Below are 24751 nucleotides of genomic sequence, written 5' to 3'. Positions count from 1 at the left end.
CTGCAAGAACAAAAAACTGGGGCAATTAAATTCTCCCAAACTGTCCTGGGTTCAGCAGTAGCAGCCATTTTTCTCCTTATTAGTAGCTGGTGCAGTGCTGTGGTTTTGACTTTCAGCCTGCGAACAGCGCTGATAACACCGATGTTTTTAGTTGTTGCTCAGTAATGTTTACTCTGACCAAGGACTTTCTGAATCTCATGCTCTGCCAGGGAGGAGGGGAAGCTGGAAGAAAGCAGAGAGAGGACACCTGACCCAAAGTAGCCAAAGAGGTATTCCATACCACAGCACGTCATGCCCAGTAAAAAAAACTGGGAACAGTTACCCGGAAAGGCTAGATCACTGCCGGGGTGAGGCTGGGTATCAGTTGGCAGGTGGTGAGCGGTTGTATTCTTTTCCCTTATCTCCCTTATCATTATTAACAGTGGTAGCAGTAGTGGTTTGTGTTATACCTTAGTTACTGGACTGTTCTTATCTCAACCCTTGAGAGTTACATTCTTTCGATTCTCCTCCCCATTCCTCCAGGAGCAGCGGGAGGAAGGGGGGGGAGTGAGCGAGCGGCTACGTGGTTCTGGATTGCCAGCTGGGTTTAAACCACGACACAAACAGCATATAGGTGTCAATTCTTGGTATAAATCTTTAGAGTCTATCTCCTCAAGCCGCCATGATCACAGAACCATAGAATGGTTTAGGTTAGAAGAGACTTTAAAGATATCTCATTCCAAATTCTCTGCCATGGACAGGGACACCTTCCACTAGACCAGGTTGCTCTTGGAATCACTGTTTATGCAAGTACACATCAGCCACAGCAGTTGCACGTGGCTTCAAAGCTGAGTCTGAAGTTTTATTTGGGAATAATATAGCTGAATAAAAAAAAAAACCAAACAAAAAACCACAAAAAAACCCCACCCACTACATAGAAAATATTGGCTGTTTTGCTAGTAAAGGTTCAAACAAGTTCTTCTGATACCCATATGCACTTTCCTTCTCAATGAGAAGCTGCATGCCTTACTAGTGAGAACAATCCACTATGCACTGTGAGAGAAAGCTCAGGTATGAATCTATCCTGTAATACCATACTAAAAATTCCAAAAAGAGAAATGGGATGATGTTCCTGTCTGACAAATGCAAAGACACTGCTTCCAGAATCATGTTAGCCAGGCAAACCTCTCTGTATCAGACAAAAGGTGAGCATCTGTATCTTTATTGAGCCATATGAGTCTGAAAACTTTATACACCTGTCTAGACAGACGCAGCTGTATGAAAACAAGTTATAAAGAAAGGCTGCAGGCCACAGACACCAAACCACAGTCTCTCAACTGGGAGTCAAATGGGATTACTTTCTGGTTTCACAGAATGATTTAGGCTGGAAGGGACTACTGGAGGTCAACTAGTCCAACCTCCCTGCCCAGGCAGGGTCACCTGAAGCACATGCCCAGGCTTGTGTCCAGATGGCTCTTGAATATCTCCAGTGAAGGAGACTCCACAATCTCTCTGAGAAACCTACTCCAGTGCTTGGACACCCTCACGGTAAAGAAGCTCTTCCTCAAGTTCAGGTGTAACTGCTGGCAGTTTAGTTTATGCCCATTGCCTCCTGCCCTTTTGCCTGGCACCACCAAGATGACTCTGGCCCCATCCTCTTGACACCCTCTCTTCAGATATGTATATATATGTTTATCTGATTCCCTCTGAGCCTTCTCTTCTCTAGGCTGAACAGGCCCAGCTCCATCAGCCTCTCCTCATTTGAGAGATGCTTCAGACCCTTATTCATTCTAATAGCCCTTCACTGGACTTGCTCCAGGAAATCCATGTCTCTCTTATACTAGGGAGCTGTCCTGGTTTTCACTGGGATAGAGTTAATGTTCTTCCTAGTTGCTGGTGCAGTGCTGTGTTTTGGCTTTAGTCTAAGAACAATGCTGATAGCACACAGATGTTTTAGTTGTTGCTGAGTAGCACTTACCCTGATCAAGGACTTTTCAGTCTCTCATGCTCTGCCAATGAGGAGGGGCACAAGAAGCCAAGGGGGAGCAGAGACAGGACACCTGACCAAAACTAGCCAAAGGGGTATTCCATACCATGCAATCTCCAAAGTTTCCTGAGATATTCAAGTTCAGTCGATTTCCGTCTTAATTAAAAACCACAGATATCTAGGATGTTTCCATTACAGCACAGACAGAATTGCGACTTTTGAGAAACAGCATACAAAAATCACTATGAAAACTTCAATGCCAGGCAACAATGCTACATCTTTTATCCTTTAGGGTTCAGCCACTTTTTCCAGTGTCCTGTTACACGTCAATGCTAATGTGGTTTCTAGGAGATACTTTCTGCACATTAACAGTTTGCAACACCATTTTCCAAACTGGCCCTTGTGGCTTCACTTTTCTCAGACCCTCAGCACTTGCTCTAAGTACTGCCACATTTGTGAATACTGGGGCAGTATGTACTGAAAGAATAATTCAGTATCCTACATTTATGTGATGCCACAGCCATGAAAATGTAATCATCTGACATTTGCATGTACATCAAAATACCCTTTATCAGATAAGCAACAAAAAAAACCCAGGAAAAATATAAAAGTATATTTACTAAGGTTAGACACAGTAACAGAAATAGATACAGTAACAGAAGTATTTTTTCCTCTTCTCTGCTTCTACTTAGACCACTTCTGCAAGATTTTTCAGTTTCATTTTACTAACAAGTTGTCAGGATACTGACACTTCCCCATGGCTGAGATTCAATCCCTATCCGAAATTCTCAGCCAAGATAAAGGTTAAAGTGAAGAGGACACATGTATCTTCTATCTGGATCATCATCCACCCACACTGCTTGTGTGCTTCCATATTCAGATTAAGATCCTTCTTTTTTCTACTTAAAAACATTTCTGTATAATTCAAATCAGGAGGTCAGATCTAAACTCATCTTTGGGAGATGTGCTGACCATTTCAACCTACTGTTAGAAACGCTGATGATTCTTGATCATGGTAAGGTGGAGCCATCTCCTGTCCAGATAATAAACAACCTTTTAGTAACTATAAAGTTACTTAACTACAAACAATTCTTTTGATGTCCCTTTTGATTCTGGCAAACCCCTGCAACAGTTCATGAACTGATACTGTTACTTTATTCATACACAGACAAGATTAACCTGTGACTTTTTACTAACTCCTGCAGAGGGCTACATAAATATTCATATAACTTTGGTCTGATAATGAGCTAAGTCCAGCCTTCAAATTCGACTTGAATAATATAATGGCTCAAGAGACAATTAAGAGAAAGGTCCTTTCAGAAAGTCCATTATGACAATGAGCTTGTCTCTGGAGAAACATGAACTTCGGAGCCACCACAAAGGTAGCGCTACGTAAAATGCTTAGAGGATATACAAGACAGTCAGACTAGCTAGAATTTCTAGATGCCTGTTGTGGAGACACTAGAAAGCAGAGGCTTAAGTAAGGGTAAGACATTAAGAAGCATGTAGTCATATAGGACAAAAAGTAGTTTAAATTTTAGCCAGTAGCACTGTTAACTAGCTGAGGAATGTGTCCTCTCTTGCACTGCTTGAAGCTTTTTCAAGTCTTTCTTATGAGAGCTATAACTTATGTACCATTGCAGGTCATAGTGAAATAGGAGAGAAAAAAAAAAAAAAATACAAGGTCTGTGGGTTTCACGGGGCAGGGAGGAGGAGAGTGTTTTTACCCAGGACCTAAATTTATGTTTCACTGACTTAGATACAGTAAGAAATTTAATACACCCACAGCTTTACACTATTGCATATACATACACCTTCAGCAAATGCAGAGGTGGACTTTCAGGTGGAAAAGCAAGAAAGGCAATGTGAAAGCTAAGGGAACATTCTTTAAATGGTAACTCAAAGTCTCAGAAGTATGGCAACATATCCATCTCAGAAATAAAATGGACCAAGTTATGAGACATTTTTCAGGCCTCATGAGAAAGGCTTAAAAAAATCCAAGAGACCTTGAGCTCCAGATTCCTAAGAGTTGGCACAGTCAAACACATAAAACAAACAATAGAGAATGACTACATTTCTGTGAACAAGACAATGAGTTTGAAATTTATGAACTAATATTTCTTTTCCTTATGGCAAAATCCACATTCCCCTTTCCTCCACTGTTTGTCAAACAGCTTTCCCACTCTTTCTGCCAACTAGACACACCACAATAAACGTATTTTTTATATACAAATTGCTTTATATTTCTCAATAAATCATCTTTGCAGAGCAATGGAGCTAAAGGCTAAAATGAAATACACTGCTTCCAGAAAACTGATTAACAAAAACAGTAGTATATTGATAAGTTCAATATAAACACATCAAGAACTTGTGTGACTGCTTATTCTCAGGCTAAAGATGCAGAATGATAATAAAGTTCCCAATCTAAATTTTCCACAGTATGAAGTATGTGTTCCACTTCAGGACTCCATGCAGTGTTAACCACATTGGTAACACTGTCCATGCAGTGTTACCACATTGGTATCACTGCAAATTAGAAAAGCTAGCCCGTTAGACATTATACCAACAGCTACCTTTCAGCTGAAGAATCCACAGAAACTTGCTGTTAGTCTTTCTTGTCGTTTCTAACTCTATAAACTAGAAATGACTTATTCTAGAACATGTTCAAAATATTGAAGTGCAGCATCTGTAAAGAAAGAGACTAAACACACACACACACACACACACACTCACACACTACTTTCACAACTAGTTCACCTTTATTCACTCTAGCATGGTAATATATAGCTTACAGATATGGGTCTGAGCCATGAAGCCAAACAGCAACTACATCATTTGCAGTGACCATTTTCAGTCACTATAAATTCCATTCTATAAACAATCACTCCCCAGGCTGCTTCCCAGCCTAACCTTGCCCCCAAACACTCCCTGGCTTACTCAAGACCCAGCTGCACTATCAGCAATTATTATTCTTCTTCTTTAATTATCCACATAGCGGGAACAGGATGGCTTGCAGTTCCCACACTGAAGAATGAAACCAGACAAATATTAAAAAAAAAAAAAAAAAAGGAGGGGGGCACATACTTTTTTCCACCTTCATTCCTATATAATATAGTGTATTAGATACAATCTTTCATAAGAGTGCCATTGTACAAAAAGAAAAATACTCTACATCTACCATTTTCTTTCATTATTGAAACACAAGTATTTTCCCATGGACTCCTCTCTTATGTCCAGCAGAGGGTAGTGAAAGAACAGCTTTGTAAACTCCAAGAAAGTTCATCCTCAATTGACTATCAAGTAGAAGTATATAACAAAAGATTGTACGATTGCCTTTGAATTAGATGTTCTATTCTTCACACAAATTACCTAAAGTTTGCTGCGATCAACAAGAACTCAAGTTCACGTTTTCTAACCAAATGCCCATTAACACAAGGTACTCTGCATGGAAATTGAAATAAGATCTCTCCCGTGCCCATTCTAAACAAAATCAAATTTTGATTTATAAGCTAAAAATTCCACAAAGAGAGATAAAGAAATGTAGGGCTAATTCACGAAAAAAAATGTAGACCATTCTGTCTCAGGCCTACTACTCTAAAGCTCCTGTATCTGAATGGAAATCCATCTTAAAACAGTGACATCATAGGCAAAAATAAGTTTTATTTAACCACAGCTGGAAGTACAGGACTGGAGTTTTAAATTCGCAGCTAGTACACCGCAGTACACATGTAACACCACATGGGAGAAAAACACTTGGCATGTTGGCACACAGTGAAAAGTACGGCCCAGGCTTTAGTGCCCTTCTTTAATGCCCCTTCCACAATGTATTTGGCAACTAAGAATGTTATCCACAGAAGCTAGGACACTAATGAGCCAGCTATTAAAGCAGAGAAAAGGAAATTCTACTAAAATTAATATGTTTAATCCCCCAAAATATCCAGGCTTCACAGAAGCACCTCCTTCTACTTGGGAATGCAGAACGTAATAGAATCATAGAATAGTTAAGGTTGGAAAGGACTTTAAGATCACCTAGTTCCAACCCCCCTGCCGTGGACAGGGACACCTCATACTAAACAATGTCACCCTAGACTCCATCCAGCCTGGCCTTGAACACTGCCAGAGATGGAGCATTCGCAGCTTCTTTGGGCAGCCCATTCCAGTGCCTCACCACCCTCACAGGAAAGAACTTTCCCATATCTAACCTAAACTTCCCCTGTTTTAAGTTTAAACCCATTGCCCTTTATCTTATCACTGCAGTCCCCGACGAAGAGTCCCTCTTCCAGCATCCTTGCAGGCCCCCTTCAGATACTGGAAGGCTGCTATGAGGTCTCCATGAAGCCTTCTCTTCTCCAGACTGAACAGCCCCAACTTTCCCAGCCTGTCTTCATATGGAAGGTGATCCAGCCCCCTGATCGTCCTCGTGGCCCTCCTCTAAAAATGTCCTTTTAGAATGGCACAGTCCTTTCTTTCAAACGCAATTAGATGTGAGGATTGTGCTCTTTTCCCCTCCTTTATGCAACAAGTCTGTCCTTGAACACCATTTCATTCCCTTATAGCCTCCAAGACCAAAATTCCAATAACTGAGCTATAGAGGTGAAGAGCAGCTTATCTGGTCCCTTTGGTTGGGGTCTTTCCACTGTGTCTCAGCATGAAGAGCTGCTAATACCTCTGCCTTATTGTGCTCCAGAAGGTTAGAGAGGAAGAAGAATGACAAATTTATAAATCAAAGAAAGGTTGCAATTACATTTCAAATTCTTCTAATAGTAATCTGTTCCTCAGTATACAGTTGTTGGGAGAAAGGATTATGGGTGAGAGAGCAACTAAAAATGGGTTTTACTAACCCGCACTTTGAACTTCAGAATCCTTGCAGCCTTTCATGACCACACAAAATGCATTTGCAAGATGCAAATGATGATGTTGTTACAAATTCTGGAGTTTGAGTCCACTATCTAGTATAAAGACTACAGTAACCAATATTGTCTACAGTATGATCAATATTGAAAGCTTAAAACATCTAGTGCTTTTGCTTCTTAAAGAATAAAGGTATGTTCAGAGATGCTCATTAATCTCTCTTTGACTTCAAGTATAGAATGTTATTGTGGGCCCTTTCAGGCACTAACACACATGCTATTTACTTTTGAGATGGTACAGTGAGATGCAAGCAGACTAAGGTATATGCTTGCAGTCTAACTTAAGACTTTTTTTTTTTAATTCACAGGGACTTGTGTTAATTTGCTTAAAACTTTTGAGGTTTCATCACATACTTTCCTTAATCACTGCTAAAATAGCTATACTTACAAGTTCCACAAAACTGATTTTTCTGTAGTCTGAAGGTGTTGTTTTCTTATGACATTATGAAAAGATTCAGTAAGTTAAAAGATTTTAATAAAAATCAAGCAGCAAAAGAAGTATCTTAGCTGACTGGTTTATCAGCATTCCCTGATAAAACCATCTCCAGGGCACAGTACTTATACATTTGCAAGGAACTGAGTGCTTGCTTCTCAAATTTAAATAATGAGTACACTGAATCAAAATATTGAGAAAGACAAATAATTTGCTGTCTTGCCTCTCCACATGATTTCTATCATGACATATCAATATATTAATTATTAATATATTTAGTATAGTTAATATATTAATATAGATAATATCAATATATACTAGCTATATTAATATATAGGTAATATATTAATACAGTTAATATATTAATGTATTGTCAACATATTAAAAGCTGTGAAATTACAAAAAAAAAAAACCTCGCTCAAGTACTTGGAAGCAAAAATCTTTGTTTTTAAAAGGGCTATTGGAACTTCACAGTATGCAGCACTTTCCAACTGATGTTAATTCTGCCTAGCCCAATACATGCGGCTCACAATATACCTGAAAATAGATTTCCTGTGTATCTCTTTGAGGGCACAAATATCTGCCTTGTTGGTCAATTAGTGAGTGTTTTTTAGTTGATGAGATTTGACCTTCCCTGTAGGAATTTTCTTTTGTACTTCATCTTTAATGCAGGGCTTTACTTAACCTAGCAATCAATGCTTTAAACACTTCTTTTGCCTTTAAGGAAAAAGTAACAGAAAACACTGAAAACTGTATGCTATTTATTCCTTTAAGAGCTCCCAATACCCTGCAAGTTCCAATTCTTTAAAATTCATTGCAGAAAATATTTAAAGATTTTTAAAGCAAACTTACATCAGGATAAATAATCATCCAGTCAGTATGCTTTTCTGCAGTGACAAACATTCTACCAAGAAAGTCTTGGTCCAGACTGTTCATATAGATATCTTATTTACTGCAAAGCCTATCAGTGGACAAACAAAACGCTGAAACTTACAAAAGAACTAGCAGCTTAGTAAAAGGAGCACATTAAAGACTTCACACTTCTCAGCAACAGGTGTCACTCAACAGACAGGCAAACTAAAATTACCTGTAGCATTTAAGATAGGAAGAGGCTGCCATAACACCATTGTAATCTTCCAGTATGCTATGCCCCCTAACTAGCAGAATATCTGATGAGTTTCTCAGCTCCAGTAGATTCTCCATTGCCAATCCACTAATTGTCAATTTCTGTTCTTAAATCAAAAAGGTAGGAACATAGACAAATTAAGAGATTAGGGAAAACATACAGATTTCCCAAAGTAAAGTTAGCCTTGTTTTCATGCTTACATGAACCTTTTCCCATCTGCTGTTCAAACACAGTCTCAAGTCAGGCACATGGTGTAAACAGCATTCACCTGTTCCACCTTTTTTGTGAAACAGATGTTCAACATTTTGTTAATCCAGTATACAGAGTTCACAGCCTAACTGGCAGGTTCCATCCTTCAAAATGAAACTGCTCAGAGTGTCATCTCTTGTTAAGACTAACAGCAATAGTCAAAAAAAGCCTTACTTTGAGTTCTTTCTTCAGTCGCTCCTCTCGTTCAGCGCTGTATTCAAGTTGATTGGCCTGGCGCCTCAGCAGCTCAGTACAGCCACTGTGTTCCATCTCCATATCTTTCATTTTCTTACATACATTTTGCAATGCATTGTTTTGTTCCTGGGGAAAAAAAAAAAAAAAAGCATTAGATACTTTTACTAAGCTAAAGTATTATAGTAGAGAGATCAGAAGAAGAATACTTTGCAAGTGGAGACTGCATTGAAATAGGTTACTAAAATTAACACATTAGCATGTCAACAGAACCATTTATACCTAACAGCAGACATGCTCTTCATTCACCACCAGGTAAAATGTGCTGGTTCAAAAGTAACTACAAACATGACCTTCTGAGGTAACACTAAAATTAGAGCCAATTCCTCACCTGGTATGCTCTCTCTAAAAAGAGTACAAGGCTGCTCTTCCAGTCTCTTTTTTCTCTCAGCTCAATGGCTATGCTGGAAATGGTTAAGCGCATTTGACAAAATGATACATAGGGACAGAAGTTCTACTTTCTTCTGGTTTTAATTGTTAGAACTTGAAATCGAATCAGACATTTTTAGAAACAGTTACTCCCATAGACTAAGTAATCTTCATTTCTTTTATTCTGAGAAAGACTTCCATCTGTCTAAAAATTTAATTACTTTAAAAAATTATCTACATGAACTACAAAGTTCTCAGTAGAATAAAATAACCAAGCTGTTCTCCATTTCAATTTCTACATTCAGAAGTTGAACCAAGCTACAGGCTGCAATAATTACTAACTCTACTGGACTCAACAGCTCTGTGGAGTCACTGCTACAAAATCCACATTCACACCACACCCAGCTCAGAGGAAAGTAGCCAAATAATGAACCCCCACTAGTCTAGCGCATACTTAAGCTAGAGATCCCAGAAGTCCCCAAAAGACTAGCTTTGGTCTAGTGGACAGGAATAAGCTCTTCTGTAACTAGCATCAGAAACAAGCTATAAATCCTGTGATTTAGTTGGAGGACCTTTGGAGACCCAATTTGTTAAAATGACTTTCTGTGCAAAACACAAAAAGATTACAGTAAGTCCTTCTGCTCATTTACTCCTATTCAATACCATGGCAAGAGACATCTTTTGAAAATAAACCAGTTGGTCTGCAAATTCTGCTATTACTCTTACATTATATAACCTAGTTCTAGAAATTACTAATCATCTACAGAGCAGGAAGGAAGAGGAGGAGAAAATGAATTATTCATATAGAACAAATCTTTGGAAGATTGAAATCTGACAGAACCATGTTTATACATGAAGATCAAAGAAATTCAAGTATTTTCCAGTTTGCAAAACGAATCTTAGAAGTTCTTCCAGTTTGAATGTAGAAAGTTTTGGCAACTCAAACATGACAATAAGGGAATCACAAAATCACAGAATACTTAGGGCTGGAAATGACCTTCAGATCATCTAGTTCCAACTCCTCTGCCATGGGCAGGGACACCTCACACTAAACCATGTTACCCAAGACTCCATCCAACCTAGCCTTGAACACTGCCAGGGATGGAGCATTTACCACGTCTCTGGACAATTTGTTCCAGTGCCTCATCACACTCACAGTAAAGAACAACTTCCCTGTATCTCACCTGAACTTCCCCTGTCTAAGTTTGAACCCATTACCCCTTGTCCTATCACTACAATCCCTGATGAAGAATCCTTCTCCAACATCCCTGTAGGCCCCCTTCAGACACTGGAAGGCTGCTATGAGGTCTCCATGCAGCCTTCTCTTCTCCAGGCTGAACGAACAGCCCCAACTTTCTCAGCCTGTCTTCATAAGAGAGGTGCTTGTCCTTATTTTCTTCGTGGCCCTCCTCTAGACTTGCTTCAACAGCTCCATGTCTTTCACATACTGAGGACACCAAATATGTACACAATATTTCAAGTGGGATTTCACAAAAGCAGAGTTGAGGAGCAGAATCACTTCCTTCGACCTACTGGTAACTTTCCTTTTGATGCAGCCCAGGATACAGTTGGCTTTCCCGGCTGTGAGCACACACTGAAGCCGGCTCGGGTTCAGTTTCTCATCGACCAACACCCCCAAGTCCTTCTCCACAGAGCTGCTCTGAATCACTTCTACACTCAACCTGTAGCTGTGCGTGGGATTGCTCCAACTCAGCTGTAGGACTTTCTACAGTGCTAAATGTTACCAACTAGTAAGCAAAAAAAGTAAGTTGCACAGGCACTATACAAACAGCATGCATGTGAAACACATGAATAAACAAAAATTGGAACCTCAGTATATCAAAATACTGGAAAAATACCTGGACATGGACTAAATTTAAGCTAATCCTCTTTCTTTGCAATAAGTATCAAGTCAATACACAGGTTTCTTCCCAACAGCACACTAAAAGAAAAAAATTACCATTCTTATAGAAATACACAACTATTCCCACTCTTTGCCCCACTGGAAAGACACCGAGATATTTATCTCTTCAGGTATATTTTGTTAATAATCTTCCAATTATTAACAAAAGTTAGCTGGGAAAAGCACTCATGAAATAAGTAATACAGCATTTGCTGGAAAATAATACATCAAGACTTACAAACATCTTACACTGTAAATGTAGTTAACATTAATCAGACTAAAAATCAACATGAACACATCAAGCTTGTTGTACAAGTCAACTGGAATTGTTGAGATTTCAGAATCTTAGAGATGTCTCTAAACTTTTCAGACTTGGTAAGAAACTGTGTAAGATTATCCCAGCAGTCACCTACACATCAAAGGCTCGAGAAGAAACAAACTTCACCATGCAACAATAAATATATACACATACATGTACACCTGAATGTCATATACAGAGTTACTATATATATCTGCGTATGAAAAACATGGCTGGTTGTTTTTTTTTTTAATGTGTATGAACAACACTTTCACAAGTAGTCTAAGCAGAAACTAAATTCTTCTGTGAAGGATTATTACATTCTTCTGATTAACCACAAGGTGATGCTATTGCACTTACTATTGAACTCCAACATCTTTTTGTTAGGAAGTGGATGGCATGCTAAGCGTACCCAATAGAGCAGACTACAAACCTGTTGGAAAGCAGAGTGGATTACTTTCCTTTCATATCTTAGAGCCACATTTCAATAGGTTAAGCTGACTTCGTCTTCATGCCTACCTCAGCATTTTCACAGGCAAGTTCAGAATTAAGAGTTCATGGAGTGCAGTTTTCCCAACCAGGATTTGTATACGTGCTTAGAATCTCATATTTACGTATATATTAAGACAAAAATCAAATCGACTTTAGCTTTCATTTCATACTTTAGAATAATTATAAAAGTATTTAAACAGGCCTTTAAATGCACAACACAAAAACTGGAACATATTTCACTACAAGGGATACATTTCCCACTATGCGAGTAGTGAGGGACTGGAACAGGTTGCCCAGAGAAGCTGTGGATGCTCCATCCCTAGAAGTGTTCAAGGCCAGGCTGGATGGTGCTTTGAGCAACCTGGTCTAGTGGAAGGTGTCCTGGACCATGGCAAAGGGGTTGGAACTAGCTGATATTTAAGGTCCCTTTCACCCCAAACTGTTCTATGATTCTATGGAGTCATAATTTAAAAATCCAGATCCCTCTGACATTTACTACCAAGTTTAAATCAATCAAGCTTTCGAGCAACAACTAAGACAGTCAGGTATATATTTAACAATTATTTATGTATTTTCATTGGCTGGAAAAGTCCATATTTAACATTTATGTATGTATTTTCAATTTGCTGTAATTTTATTAACTATATATAAAACCCATAACAAGGGCAATGGGCAGGAAAAGAGCTACAGAAGAAAAGTGGAGAAATATGTTTTTACTACTGAAAGCAGCTTAGGAGTTAACAGTACTGAAGCACATTCAGCTTAGGAGCAAACAATTTTCTAGCTCTAATACATTTACCAACCAAACACCTGCCTCTGCAGATCACCTTTATTTCTGAATATATATTCACTGACATACAATACAATGTCCCAAGCAATCTACTGCTCCTTTTCATCTGATGCCAACCACCACTTGAGAGAGTGTACTTCTCCAACACTGCTCTTTTTATACAGTACTAAGCTCACTGAATGTATTTTGAAGAAAAGCCCATTCCAAAGCCTTCTCAACCTAACTCTGCCCACTGTTAGCCAGAACTCAAGAGACAAAGCTTCACTCATAGCCTGCTTTACCTGGCAACTTAAGGAAGAAAACTGTATCTAAAAATAGGTGTTTTCATAGCCTATACCTATCCCTGATTTTCTAAGCATCAACTGTGAGTGAAAAATGAGTCACTGAGTGTTGGTTAGAGAAAAAACTCAGGGTATCACCTGTAAATCAACTTGAAGGTTTTTCTCTGAAACCTTCTCTTTCCTTGGCTTTCTCTGGACTGCTATTTTTTTGGCATTGGGACTTGGGTTTTTTAGGGGGAGAGGGGGAGGTTGGTTGTTCTTTTTTTTTTTTTTTATTTGGGGGGGTTGGAGAGATTGTTTGGTTGGTTTTGCTGTGGTTTGGTTTGGGAGGGTGGGTATGTTGGTTTGTTTAACTGTTAATTTACGGTTCTTCTAACTGTTCTTTCAAAGCACTGTTCAGCATATCCACAGAATTACTGGGGAGAGGGTAGAGGAGGGCACTTCCTTTTTGTCCTTCAGAGAAAATCCAGTTCAGTGGCATCTCTCTCCACCATCAGGGATCCTGGTCATTAAGATAACAAGAGAGTGCAACTCCTTTTGCAGCCCATCCACAGAAACTCTACATATACACATATTACCTGATTTCTACCTCAGGTCTCATTACTGCACCTTTCTTTCCAAATCTTGCCTTCAAACAAAGAGCTAAAGATTCACTACACAGCATTTTTGGAATACATATAATTAAGGAATTCTCTCTGCCCTGTTTTTTTAAGTGTTGCTCCTACAGGTGCTGTATAGAGTCCAACCAAGGGCACCATAATGTAGTACAAGTAGGTCTGCTGTCAGAACTTTGTTGTCAAGCTGCCAGGTAGGGATTGGTTTGTCATTTGGGAAGACTTTTTGGCACTATCCCAGACTTAGAGCTGACTGGGTGGGAAGAAAGCAGGCCTAATTTTCTACTGTCTGACCAATGCCCAGTCCAAGTGCTACAAGCCTGCCACATCTTAAAGGGAGTTTTAAAATAGGAATATGAAGGGGAAAAAAAAAAAAAAAAAAGTCTTGCTGACTAAAAGAAAGTGAATCTCTTTAGTAGCAATCTGTTCTCTGCATATGTTATGCATATGACTAAAAGGCTATCAGCCTTACAGAGCATCTGCACTTCACTTCTTTAAAAGCTTAACTGCAGCTGAATACATTCTAGATTTTCCTCTAATGATATTATTACACTGCTAAGATATAATGTTAATTCAACTGTCCATTTAAAAGATTTAAATTATTACAATTGTGCAATTGTTTGTGGCCCTGTGGAGCAGGTAAACATTGAGTATGTTAACTCAGCACTTCCACACCATACTACCATATTTCTTTGAAAAATAATTCAGTTTTAATAGCTGGACTGGATAAAAAGTGTTTTAAAAGTTTGTATTTTTATTTTACAAATTTAACACCTGAAGAATTTACGCATACCAGTGAAAGTCAACTTTGCAAATCACTCTTTTCATTAAATACAATGAAATTTTCTGAAGAATAACAACACCAGACTCTAAAACAGATTATAAAACCATCTCTCAGTTTTAATTTTTTTTTTTTTTTAACTAAAAGGCAGGTTTTCCAATAGTGGTCATTTTTCATATGTGACATGGAGTGAGTAAGGTACAATGCAGAGCTGGAAACACCATCATCACTGTTTGAGTTCCCTTACCACGTACAGTCTCTGTATTACACAAATTATTTCCATGTTTACAGGCTGTTAGATACCAGACTGAGGGAGGTAAGCGGGAAATGAAGTTAGAAGCTAGGTGTTGGGTGTCCTTGATTTTACTAACTCAGCTTCGCACAACAGTACAAATGGGCCTCACTGCCACTGTGCACTGGTAAAGTGGTTTAAGTGTTTACCATGAAAATCAGCCACAACACACTCCATCAAAGCAAGACAGACTGTGACACACTAAGTGTAACTTTATAAAGCTGTATTATTAAAAAATATTCTGTAATATTTAGCTATTTGTGGGATTTTTTTACCCTAAACGAAAAAAACCCAAGCCCACCACACACTTTGCACCAAAAAGTCCTTACCACCATCACTTGCAACTTAGAATCACAGAATCATAGAATAGTTAGGGTTGGAAAGGACCTTAAGATCACCTAGTTTCAAGCCCCCTGCCATGGGCAGGGACACCTCATACTAAACTGTGCCACCCAAGGCTTCGTCCAACCTAGCCTTGAACACCGCCAGGGATGGAGCATTCACAACCTCCCTGGGCAACCCATTCCAGTGTCTCACCACCCTAACAGGAAAGAATTTTTAAGTTTGAACCCGTTACCCCTTGTCCTGTCACTACAGTCCCTAATGAAGAGTCCCTCCCCAGCACCCCTATAGGCCCCCTTCAGATACTGGAAGGCTGCTATGAGGTCTCCACACAGCCTTCTCTTCTCCAGGCTGAACAGCCCCAATCTTCCAACTATTAATACATCATACCTGCAAAAAACTTTCTAGTTTGGTTCTTTCCTTGAGAAGCAATTCATATTCATTCTTGCAAGTTCTACGGATATCATCCTTCTCACTTGCATGTCTTTGCTGTTCTTCTTTCCACTTCTGCTGAGCAATATGAAGCGTTTTCTCAGTCTCTGCCACTTTCTGCTGCAGTTTTTCATTTAACACTATTATTTAAAGAAAAGAAAGAAAACAAGTAGCACTGCAAAGCATGTTAAAAAAAAAAACCACAATGATCAGTTCTTCTGTGTATCGTGATATCCTGTGGGACACTGGAGCATTAACAAGTCCAGCATTGGACAGCACCACCTTCACTACAAAGAAACAAAATCGGTACTCCTGTAGCATATTTCATACAAGGACACAGAATGCTTCAGAGATTTTTATAGATTAAAACTCTTCTCTTCTTGGAAAGGAATAAAAATTAGTAGTAATGCTTTGAAGTGAAGTCTCTATCGCATGGAAGCCTTAATCTCAGATTTCTTCAACATTTGGCCAGCTTTTTTTGAATTGTCTATTTCATATAGATGTTAGCCTGTTTCAACTAATTTGGAGGTCAACTTACGTGACAGTGAAGATAAGCACCTGCCCCATGAAAGAGACTGTAGAAAAACCTAAGCCAGGCTGGGCTAGCAGGCAAAGGCTTAGCTTTTCCAAGGAAATATAATGCTGCTCGAGAGATTCAAACCTCCAGCCAAGCAAATGCCCTGATAGGGGTATATTTATACACTCCTCAGTAAAAGCTTAAATGGTGCAGAAACCTTCATTATCTATGGCTGTTTACTTAAGCAGTCTGACTTGGAGTTTTGCTTTATTTTACAAATTTGCTTTCAGATGAAAGTACTTTGGATTAGCTTTACATTTTCCTGAATACAACTAGCTACACTGGCAATTAAAATATCACTTTCTAACAGATTTTTATTTCAAATTCATCCTAGTTTTCTGAAAGTTCTTCTCAGTCAGAGAGGGATAAAATGAACAGAAGAGGCACACTAAGACAACACAGAGAATCAGTGGACACAATAATGGGAGAGGATTGTCAGACAGCAGAAAGGCAAGCCTGAGAGCTGCAGAAAAACAACCTGTAGGAAGTACTGAAGAGGACAAGGCACAAATGAGGCATTCTGTACAAGAAACAGTCAGGGTCACATCAAAGCACCAAATGAGGTGAGGAGGACTCCAAGTGACCTGGGAAAGCAAGCAGGAAGTTATAAACTACAAAAGAACTGACAAGCAACACCATGATAACTTGACTTCTTTGGCACCTGTCATGGAAAGAAAAACAAACAAACAAACACAAACCACAAAACCAATGTAAATTACTGTCAGTTAACAAGAATTCCAATTACTGATTCTGGTATTGAAGAAACTAACACACATACACATTCAACAAAACATCCTTGCTTCTGCAAAACCTCTACTACACCCTTTTTGTTCTCCAGTCTTCTCACCACACACAAGCACAGTCCCTTCAGGAAGCTGGCATCCATGTACTGTGGTTCCTTCATCTGCAACAGTCCCTTTTGAGTTCTGCCTCTTAGTGCCTGCATGTCACTACTTTGGTCCCAGCCCCTCCTCAGGCTACAGCTCTGCTGCTGTCTCTCCTGCTGTCCCTTTTCTTCTCTTCCTTCACTCTTCCTCTCGGCATTTACTGCCCTTTCTGAAACATGCTTTGGCAGAGATGCCATGCACTCTCTGATGGGCAGTTGGGCGCAGTGTGGTGTGTAGATTTGCCAGCTGTGGAGCTGGCTCAGACCAGCACCAGGCAGACCTAGACCTCTTTCCTCCCACACAGGTGGCCCTGCAGACCAGCACCCATCATTGAACACACTATCTGACACAGCCGTCAATGGGTTTTCCAAATCAAAGTGAACCACAAAATAAGATTTAAAGTACTTTAATACATACACACTACTCGCTTCTAAATTGGCACGGGGTAAAGTGAGCATGCAGAGAACAAAACAGCTTTCCCCTAAGTGAGAAACTAGCACTTCAAGTCTTCAGCTTGCAAATTTCCAAAAGGAAATAAAATGTATTCTTCCAATTTGCAATTCGTAAGATTTGTGTGTGTGTGTCCTCCAAAGGATTGAACAGTTCAGTTTTCTAATTACCGTAAAAAATACCTGATAACTTAAGTACTTGCAAGTCTCCAAATCTCCTTCCATTCTTGGAAAGATAAAAATCTCCAAGAGGAGTGCTCTAAACTCCTCATGGAACATAAAAGGTTCAGCAAACTCATAAATGCACCTCCTGTACTAAATTAAAAAGGTACTATACTTAGGTAATTAACAATGCACCTCATTTACTTGTAAGAATGAGAAATATCTCTGCTGAGGATCAAGGAAATCTGAGTTTCTGAATACAAAACTAACAGGGGAAAAAAATGTCTAGGTAAAAACCTTCCCTTCCATATACTACTGTCACAATATGCATGTCCCATTACCTATAAAAAGAGAAACAAGGATGATGATAAACCAGACACAAGCAATGAAAAGCTTGAAACCTTTGAAAAGAAAGAAGCAGTATGATGAAAACTTCTGGAAAAAAGTTGTTTGAAATCGTGCAAATGAACAGAAATGAACTGTTTTTGTTGTGTTTTTTTTTTCCCCTGAAAAAAAGAAGAACTGCTGGACATAGTGATAACCAGGATGTGGAGAAAGGTGCCAGGATTACAATTCTGTGTACGGACAGCACTGAAAGAAGGAGCAATGAAAGTCAAGACTCAAGAATAAAAAAGGGTTGATTGGTTTAACAGGTTAGTTCTAATTCACATGTGAGATAGCAAGAGTTTTCTAGACTGCTATGGGTTTACAAAAGCAGACGGACAAGAGATGGGAAAAGTTAAGAGAAGTCCAAGAAAAACAGCAGTAACTATAAATTTAATTAATCATTGCTTCTCACTTGCTTTCCGAACTTGGAACTGACTTAGCCTTTGTTGATGTTTGCTTTTTTGAAACTTACTTTGCAGTTCCACAAGTTTGGTATTTGCATCATTTAACTCCTCTTCCGCAGCATACATTTTCAGACGACCATCTTTTCTGGCAATTGCCAATTCATACTCCAGATGCTGTCGAACAGCCTCGCCTTTCTCAATTTCTGACCGTAATTTGACTATCTGGCTTTCATAGTCAGACAGCTAGAAAATAAATTTGTTTCAGAAAACTGGCATCAATGCTCTTTTGACAAAATATGTTACAGAAATACACCTACAGAGTATTTTTTAAAGAATCACATTTACAGCTGCCTTCTTAGTCCACTTCAAAGTGAAATATAGACTTACAAATGCACATCTATGCAGATTTTAAGTACTTTTACTGGTTTTATGCAAGCTTATGTTCCTATTTCTGGATGAATTTCATGTACCTTAAACATAGCCCTCCATTTTTCAAACAATACACTACTTTAAGAAAATAAAAGTCATAATGCTGTCATCTTCCTGCACCTCGAAGGAAAAACTGCAGCAACAGAAACATTATATTCCACAGGCAATTTTCTAGTAAGTTTCTTCAAATTTAGCACTTAAGAAATACAATTATGTTGGAATACTAGACTATCAGATATCTAATAACTCACAAGTATGTGTATGAACATAAAATTCAGCTCAATGATGTTCAGTTGTCAAATAGAATGCTATTAAATTTAGCAAACAACAAACTAAGAATGGAAAATGCATCAAAAAGTTATCCTACCCAGATTAAGAAACATAGTATAGTCATTGCTGCTAAACTACCTCCAGAAAATCAAGCTCAAACTATTTCAACACAAGAAGGTAGAAAGTAAAATACACAGAATCACCTAGGTTGGAAAAGACCTGTAGGATCATCAAGTCCAACCATTACCCCAATACTGCCATGTCCACCACTAAACCATGTCACTGAAGGCCTCATCTACATGGTTTTTGAATACTTCAAGGGACAATGATTCCATCACTTCCCTGGGCAGCCTGTTCCAATACCTAATCACCCTCTCTGTGAAGAAATTTTTCCTAATATCCAGTCTAATCCTCCCCTGGCACAGGTTGAGGCCGTAACCTGTTGTTCCTATCACATTCATTACCTGGGAGAAAAGACCAGCCACCTCCTCACTTCATCCTCCTTTCACGTACTTGCAGAGAGGGATAAGGTACCCCTTGGGCCTTCTCTACTCCAGACTAAACAACCTCAGTTCCCTCAGACATTCCTCATCAGACTTAATTCTCCAGACCCTTCACCAGCTTTGTTGCCCGTCTCTGAACCCACTCCAGCACCTCAATATTCCTTACTATTCCTTCAGAACATCTACAAAGTAGCTCCTTGACTTCAATAATATTGCATGTATGTAACTTAAGCATTTCCATTATCCACAACTATAGACTAAGTGAATAGGGGAAAAACAAACAAAAACCACCAACAAAGCAAATCAAAATAAAACAAACAAAAAAAAAAAGGTCTCAAGTTTATCTGCATTGCAGATCAGAACAGGAAAATGGTGCAGAAGATCCTTGTACACTCCCGTCTTTCAAATTCTCAATCTAAGAGGGGTTTTTATTTGTCTGAATCCAAGTAATTCCAGAGGGAATTGCACAGAACCACCCTGCAGTTGATAGGGCAATGGGAAAACGACGAGTTAGCTGCAGCACAAGAGCAAGTCATTGTGGGAGAAACATAAATTTCTTAATTTGGCTACACACCCCAATAATAAAAGGATATGGAACAAATGATTCCATAAACTTGGTTTATTCACTGGATTTGGCCAAAAACACAGGAATGAACGGCCACATCAACTGCCCCTAGCAAATTGATAAGAACAGAATTGTTATCTGTAGTAGTAATAATACTTCTGCATCAGCAGAGTTTAAACCAGGATATGAGCTGCCAGATTGGCATTATCAAGTCTGGCTAGGGTTTCTAGCAGCAACAAATCCAAATCCAATTACAACTACTGCTGTACTCAGTGCCCACCTTCTCTTATGTGTACTAGCATGAAAGCTAGTAAAAAAAAAAGATTAAGTATTTTCTTACTACTACTTGATTTTAATACTAGTTTGCTACAATAGCATCAGGGAAAACCTTCGTAATACAGGCTAATTATTTCCCTGTGAATGAAGCTCTTGTTAACAAGTTACTGATGAACACATCACCACATCTGTACATTATACATCATTACAGCTGTAGAAAACTGGTAATTTGCACAAGCTGAGATACTGCAAGACTACTAAAAGCTGGATTTGGTATATACACAAAAAATACAGTACTAGTTTATGAGTTGCAAACAACTTCTCCAGAATTAAAATGATACTCTAATACCCTGCAGAAAAAAAATATAAATAACAACTAAATCAGATCTTTTTATGAGGCTACAGTCAACTGTGGCTTTTAATTGTGTCTCCAGGCAATCCTACCTAACAGACCACTGGTACCGGCAGCGACTCCTTTCTCTGGAGAAAATTCACACTCTGCTTGATGCACCTTTAACTATCAACAATGCCAGCAGATGTACCTTTGAACAGCTACAAAAGGTCTGTACAGTGACACCTTCCTTGTTATTCTTCAGCTAATGACCGCTTTTGATAGTCCATGCTAGAGTATTATTTTAATGAAACAAGATCACATTTATTCTGACAGTAAAATAAAGCAAGCAAAAGAAGTCCTTACTTCTTGATTGTGTTTAATGGTTAAGTCTAACTTTTCTTTTCTAACTTGACAGAGCTTCCTTCTCAGATCTTCAACAGTATACACTTCTGATTCATTGCTGTTTTGTTGTAACTGTGACTCACACTTGGCATTATGTAAGCTGCAAAATATGAACATTTTCAAAAAAAACATGTATTCCTTGTAAGTTTTAATGCTCCTTTATTTCTCTGATCAGATTGCAAGCTCAAAGTTCTAAACATTTACTTAAGCAAAATTCTGCCACACAGTTGTCATCATATTATTACTGTTCTTTGAAAAAGAGTTATACAGAAATGCTTATTGTGCGAGATATGAGATCCTGCTGCAGCAGGAACTACTGTTAGATACACACTTCAGATTTCCCCATAAACATAGTAAGTTTTTTATCAACTTTAAATATCGCTATTATTTTTTTCAATAAACTTTCAGGACGCTTAAAAAAACATTATTCCAATCACATTAAAATGACTAGCAAGTTTATGTTTGTGTCCTGAAGTAAGGCTCATTTTTCAACATGGATTACCATCCCAAAACCATTTCTGCCATGAAACAAATGTACATATCTAGAACAAAAACCACTTTTCCACATTTTTTTTTTTTTCAAAGATACATACATTTAAACTAGACACAAACCACATAAATTAAAGTTCTAGGCCTCTAAAATACCCAGTATCTTCATTTACACTATTTCAGTTAAAATCTACTTGGCAGCTAGCAGAAGCCCTTCAGCACCACAAGCAATATTAAAATAATCAAAACAAGCTTTCATAAGCAGAATGAAAAATAAGTATAAAAAATATATATTAAAACAGCCCAGTTTAGTAATCTTACACGCAATTATTGCAACTTCAAACTGAACAACTTCTGAATTATTTCAGGAGTTTAAAATCAGTTTTCACGTTATTTCATATAAATAAGACTGGCTGCAATAATTAGTTGCTCCACACAAAAGCACAAGATGTCAGGATCACTAAAAATGAAATATACTGTGAAAAGAAACATGATTATAATAACCACAAAGTTGGCAACATGTCATACAGAACTGAAAATACTAAAATAGCTTACCTCTGTCTACAAGAGGCCTTAATTACAGACATGTCAGTCCACCGGGATTTAATTATTTGTTATATTTTAAAAAAAAAATTACCACTTTATTCCTAGGTTTGTGCAGAGGCACCACCAACATTTTCCATGACTGAGAACTCAACCTTATGATATGTTTTCTACCAGGAAAGACATAAATGTCATCAACAGGGGGAACAGTAATTTAGATCAATTGTTCACTTTAAAGACATGCTAATAATAAAAAATGAATTTTCAGGGTTCTAGCTAAAGCCTATAAATATTTTGTAATTTAATAAATATGAAGTCTATTCTCCATTTATAAAAAAGATCTATGAGTTCAGAGTATTTGCGTATCATCGGTAATTGTTCCACAATGCAGGAGATAAGGATCACTAAAACCTGCATGTACTACAGAAAAAAACACAGGCACATTTATTAGCTTTGAGTGTTTACTATGGGAGCTATACCCAGAGGAACCAACATGACTCAAAGGACAAAAAATCAGCAACAAGGTAAGTAAAAACACGTATTATTATATTATGCAACTCTTTGCTATTGCAGTAGGAAGATGTGGTGCTAAGTCAGGCAAGTAATAAAAAGCACCCATAAACTGTATAAAAGCTTATTTGTGGATATCATATAATACGTCTGCGAGACCTTTATTTTTCCATGGCTAGGGACAACATAAAATGAAAGAAAGGCAGTCATGTTGATATGATTCAAGAAGTACCAATCTCGACTAAAGATAGCTAAAGGCCAGACAGCACCAAAGGTAACAAAGCACAGGGTAGGGAGAAAACCAGAAGCCAAACTGGAACCTGGAGAGAACTAAGGCAAACAAATGAGTTATGAGAAGGGTAATCACTTTATTAGCTTGCAAGGACATCGTTTTGCTTCTTTAAACCTACTGGTATTTAATGCTTCTTGCATGGACAGCACACTGGATGCAAGCAAGGGAATGAGTACATTTTTTCAAATTAATAAAAACCTACATTTAAATCTCAAAGTAAATTACATTGGTTTGCATGGCAATCAGCTTTCAAGAAAGCTATTCATTTCAACGCATCTATTACACAGAAATTAACCAAAAAAACCCAAACACTATGCAAGAATCTACATAATAAAACTTACACAGAGGAAAATTTAACTCTGCTTAACTGGATCAATTTGGGGGAGCGGAGACACTCAAACAAACCACAAACAAGTTACAAACCATCAGAGGTGACAGCAAATTAGGGACGTTATAGAAATGCAAAAAGAACATAAGAGCATTAAGACACAACTGGGGAAAAAAGCATTAAGAGCATTAAACACCTTTTTAAAATACCATTTTCTGCACAGCTTCTAAACTCACAATGCCACTACCAAAAATTTAAAATATAAAGCAGAAAACGCTATTTTTGCTCTTAGTATAGAACTAAATTGAAACAGCAACTAAAAAAGAAAAATAAATAATCAGATCTGAGGGAATATTACCATGTTAAGCACTTCATTATTTTATTTGACTACCTAAACATTTTCAAATACAACAGACATTGGCCTTAAGAATTCTTATTTCTGTAGTATTTTCTTTAATCTTCCCAGCATTACCCGCACATGCAGTACTTTGTGAAAGCTTCGTATTACCTACAGTAGGAGATTCTTCCTTTCATATTCTTACTGCAAGTACAAGTGTTACAAGCATAAAGCTTTTGGAAACTTAAAGATTGAAACACACAAAATCCCTCAAAAGTTTCACAGCATGTATGATTTGCAGCCTAACAGGAATTCAGAGGATATTTTGTACTTCCATCTTCATGTATTAATAGTTTACCCATTGTTGGTTTTGAACTGAAATACGTAGTTTACTAACTACAGCTTTTATCTAAGACACCGTTTTTAGTAGTACTTTTAAGATTCTTCAAGAAAGCATATAAGCAAGTGAAATAGGTTTTGAGTTCTATGTTAAAGAATGACTTTTTTAACTCAAAAACCGAATTCATATTCACTTATCAATTCAGCTAGAAATGACAGCCAACAGAACACTGCATAAAAACAGCTTTTCACTAGCTTTTCTTCCACATCTGGCAGAAAATACAATGATTTTGCAACAGAGAGAAATTTTATTTCCTCTATTATCCACCGCTGGAATTTTGCTAAACTTCTCCAGCTGAAAGTTTCCTAACCAAAATTTATATTCATGGATTTTTGCTGTTCCTATATAACTGGCACTTTTGTATAATCAGACTTTAAACAGTAACAAATAGCTCTCACATCTAAGAAAGACAGAATGAATTAAAGCTTACTTTAATTGCCCCGGAGATTAAACACATACCAGGTTTTAGAAAATAAAAGTCACGTACAAGATTTAAAGCTGACCTCTACCACCTCAGCTTATGCAGAAAACCATTCTGTAACGTCAGGTCACACTCCTAACTGCAGAGAGGCACAACCTCTATCTCCAAGTCACATCTCCCACAGTCATGTGAAAATTCTTGCAGACCCAATTGCCTCAAGCAAATGCATGCCTTCAAGTAAATCTTGTCATCTATA

General features: G+C 38.1%; 1 protein-coding gene across 6 annotated transcripts in view; it reads right to left on the bottom strand.

Annotated features, from left to right (window-relative positions):
• CCDC171 (coiled-coil domain containing 171) overlaps nt 1–24751 on the bottom strand; it is a 149083-nt gene that overhangs the window by 122003 nt on the left and 2329 nt on the right. For 2 of the 6 annotated variants that reach the window (XM_061441212.1, XM_061441213.1), the window contains exons 3-5: nt 18465–18639; nt 15489–15670; nt 8859–9005 (exon numbers count right to left, since the gene is read on the bottom strand). The exons of 1 other annotated variant lie outside the window; for it this stretch is intronic. In XM_061441212.1, coding sequence (XP_061297196.1) covers nt 8859–9005; nt 15489–15670; nt 18465–18639 — 504 coding nt within the window. Of the gene's footprint in view, nt 1–8858; nt 9006–15488; nt 15671–18464; nt 18640–21136; nt 21276–24751 lie in introns of those variants that run through there. 3 more of the 6 variants (XM_061441211.1, XM_061441214.1, XM_061441216.1) reach the window with 3 other exon arrangements.

Source organism: Pezoporus flaviventris, unplaced genomic scaffold (assembly GCF_033815535.1).
Source record: "Pezoporus flaviventris isolate CSIRO_AGI_PZ_B2104156 unplaced genomic scaffold, CSIRO_AGI_Pfla_v1 ptg000212l, whole genome shotgun sequence".
In the NCBI taxonomy this organism is placed as follows: Eukaryota; Metazoa; Chordata; class Aves; order Psittaciformes; family Psittacidae; genus Pezoporus; species Pezoporus flaviventris.
Note: the sequence above shows the minus strand (reverse complement) of the source record. Positions and strands in the feature narration are given on the sequence as shown.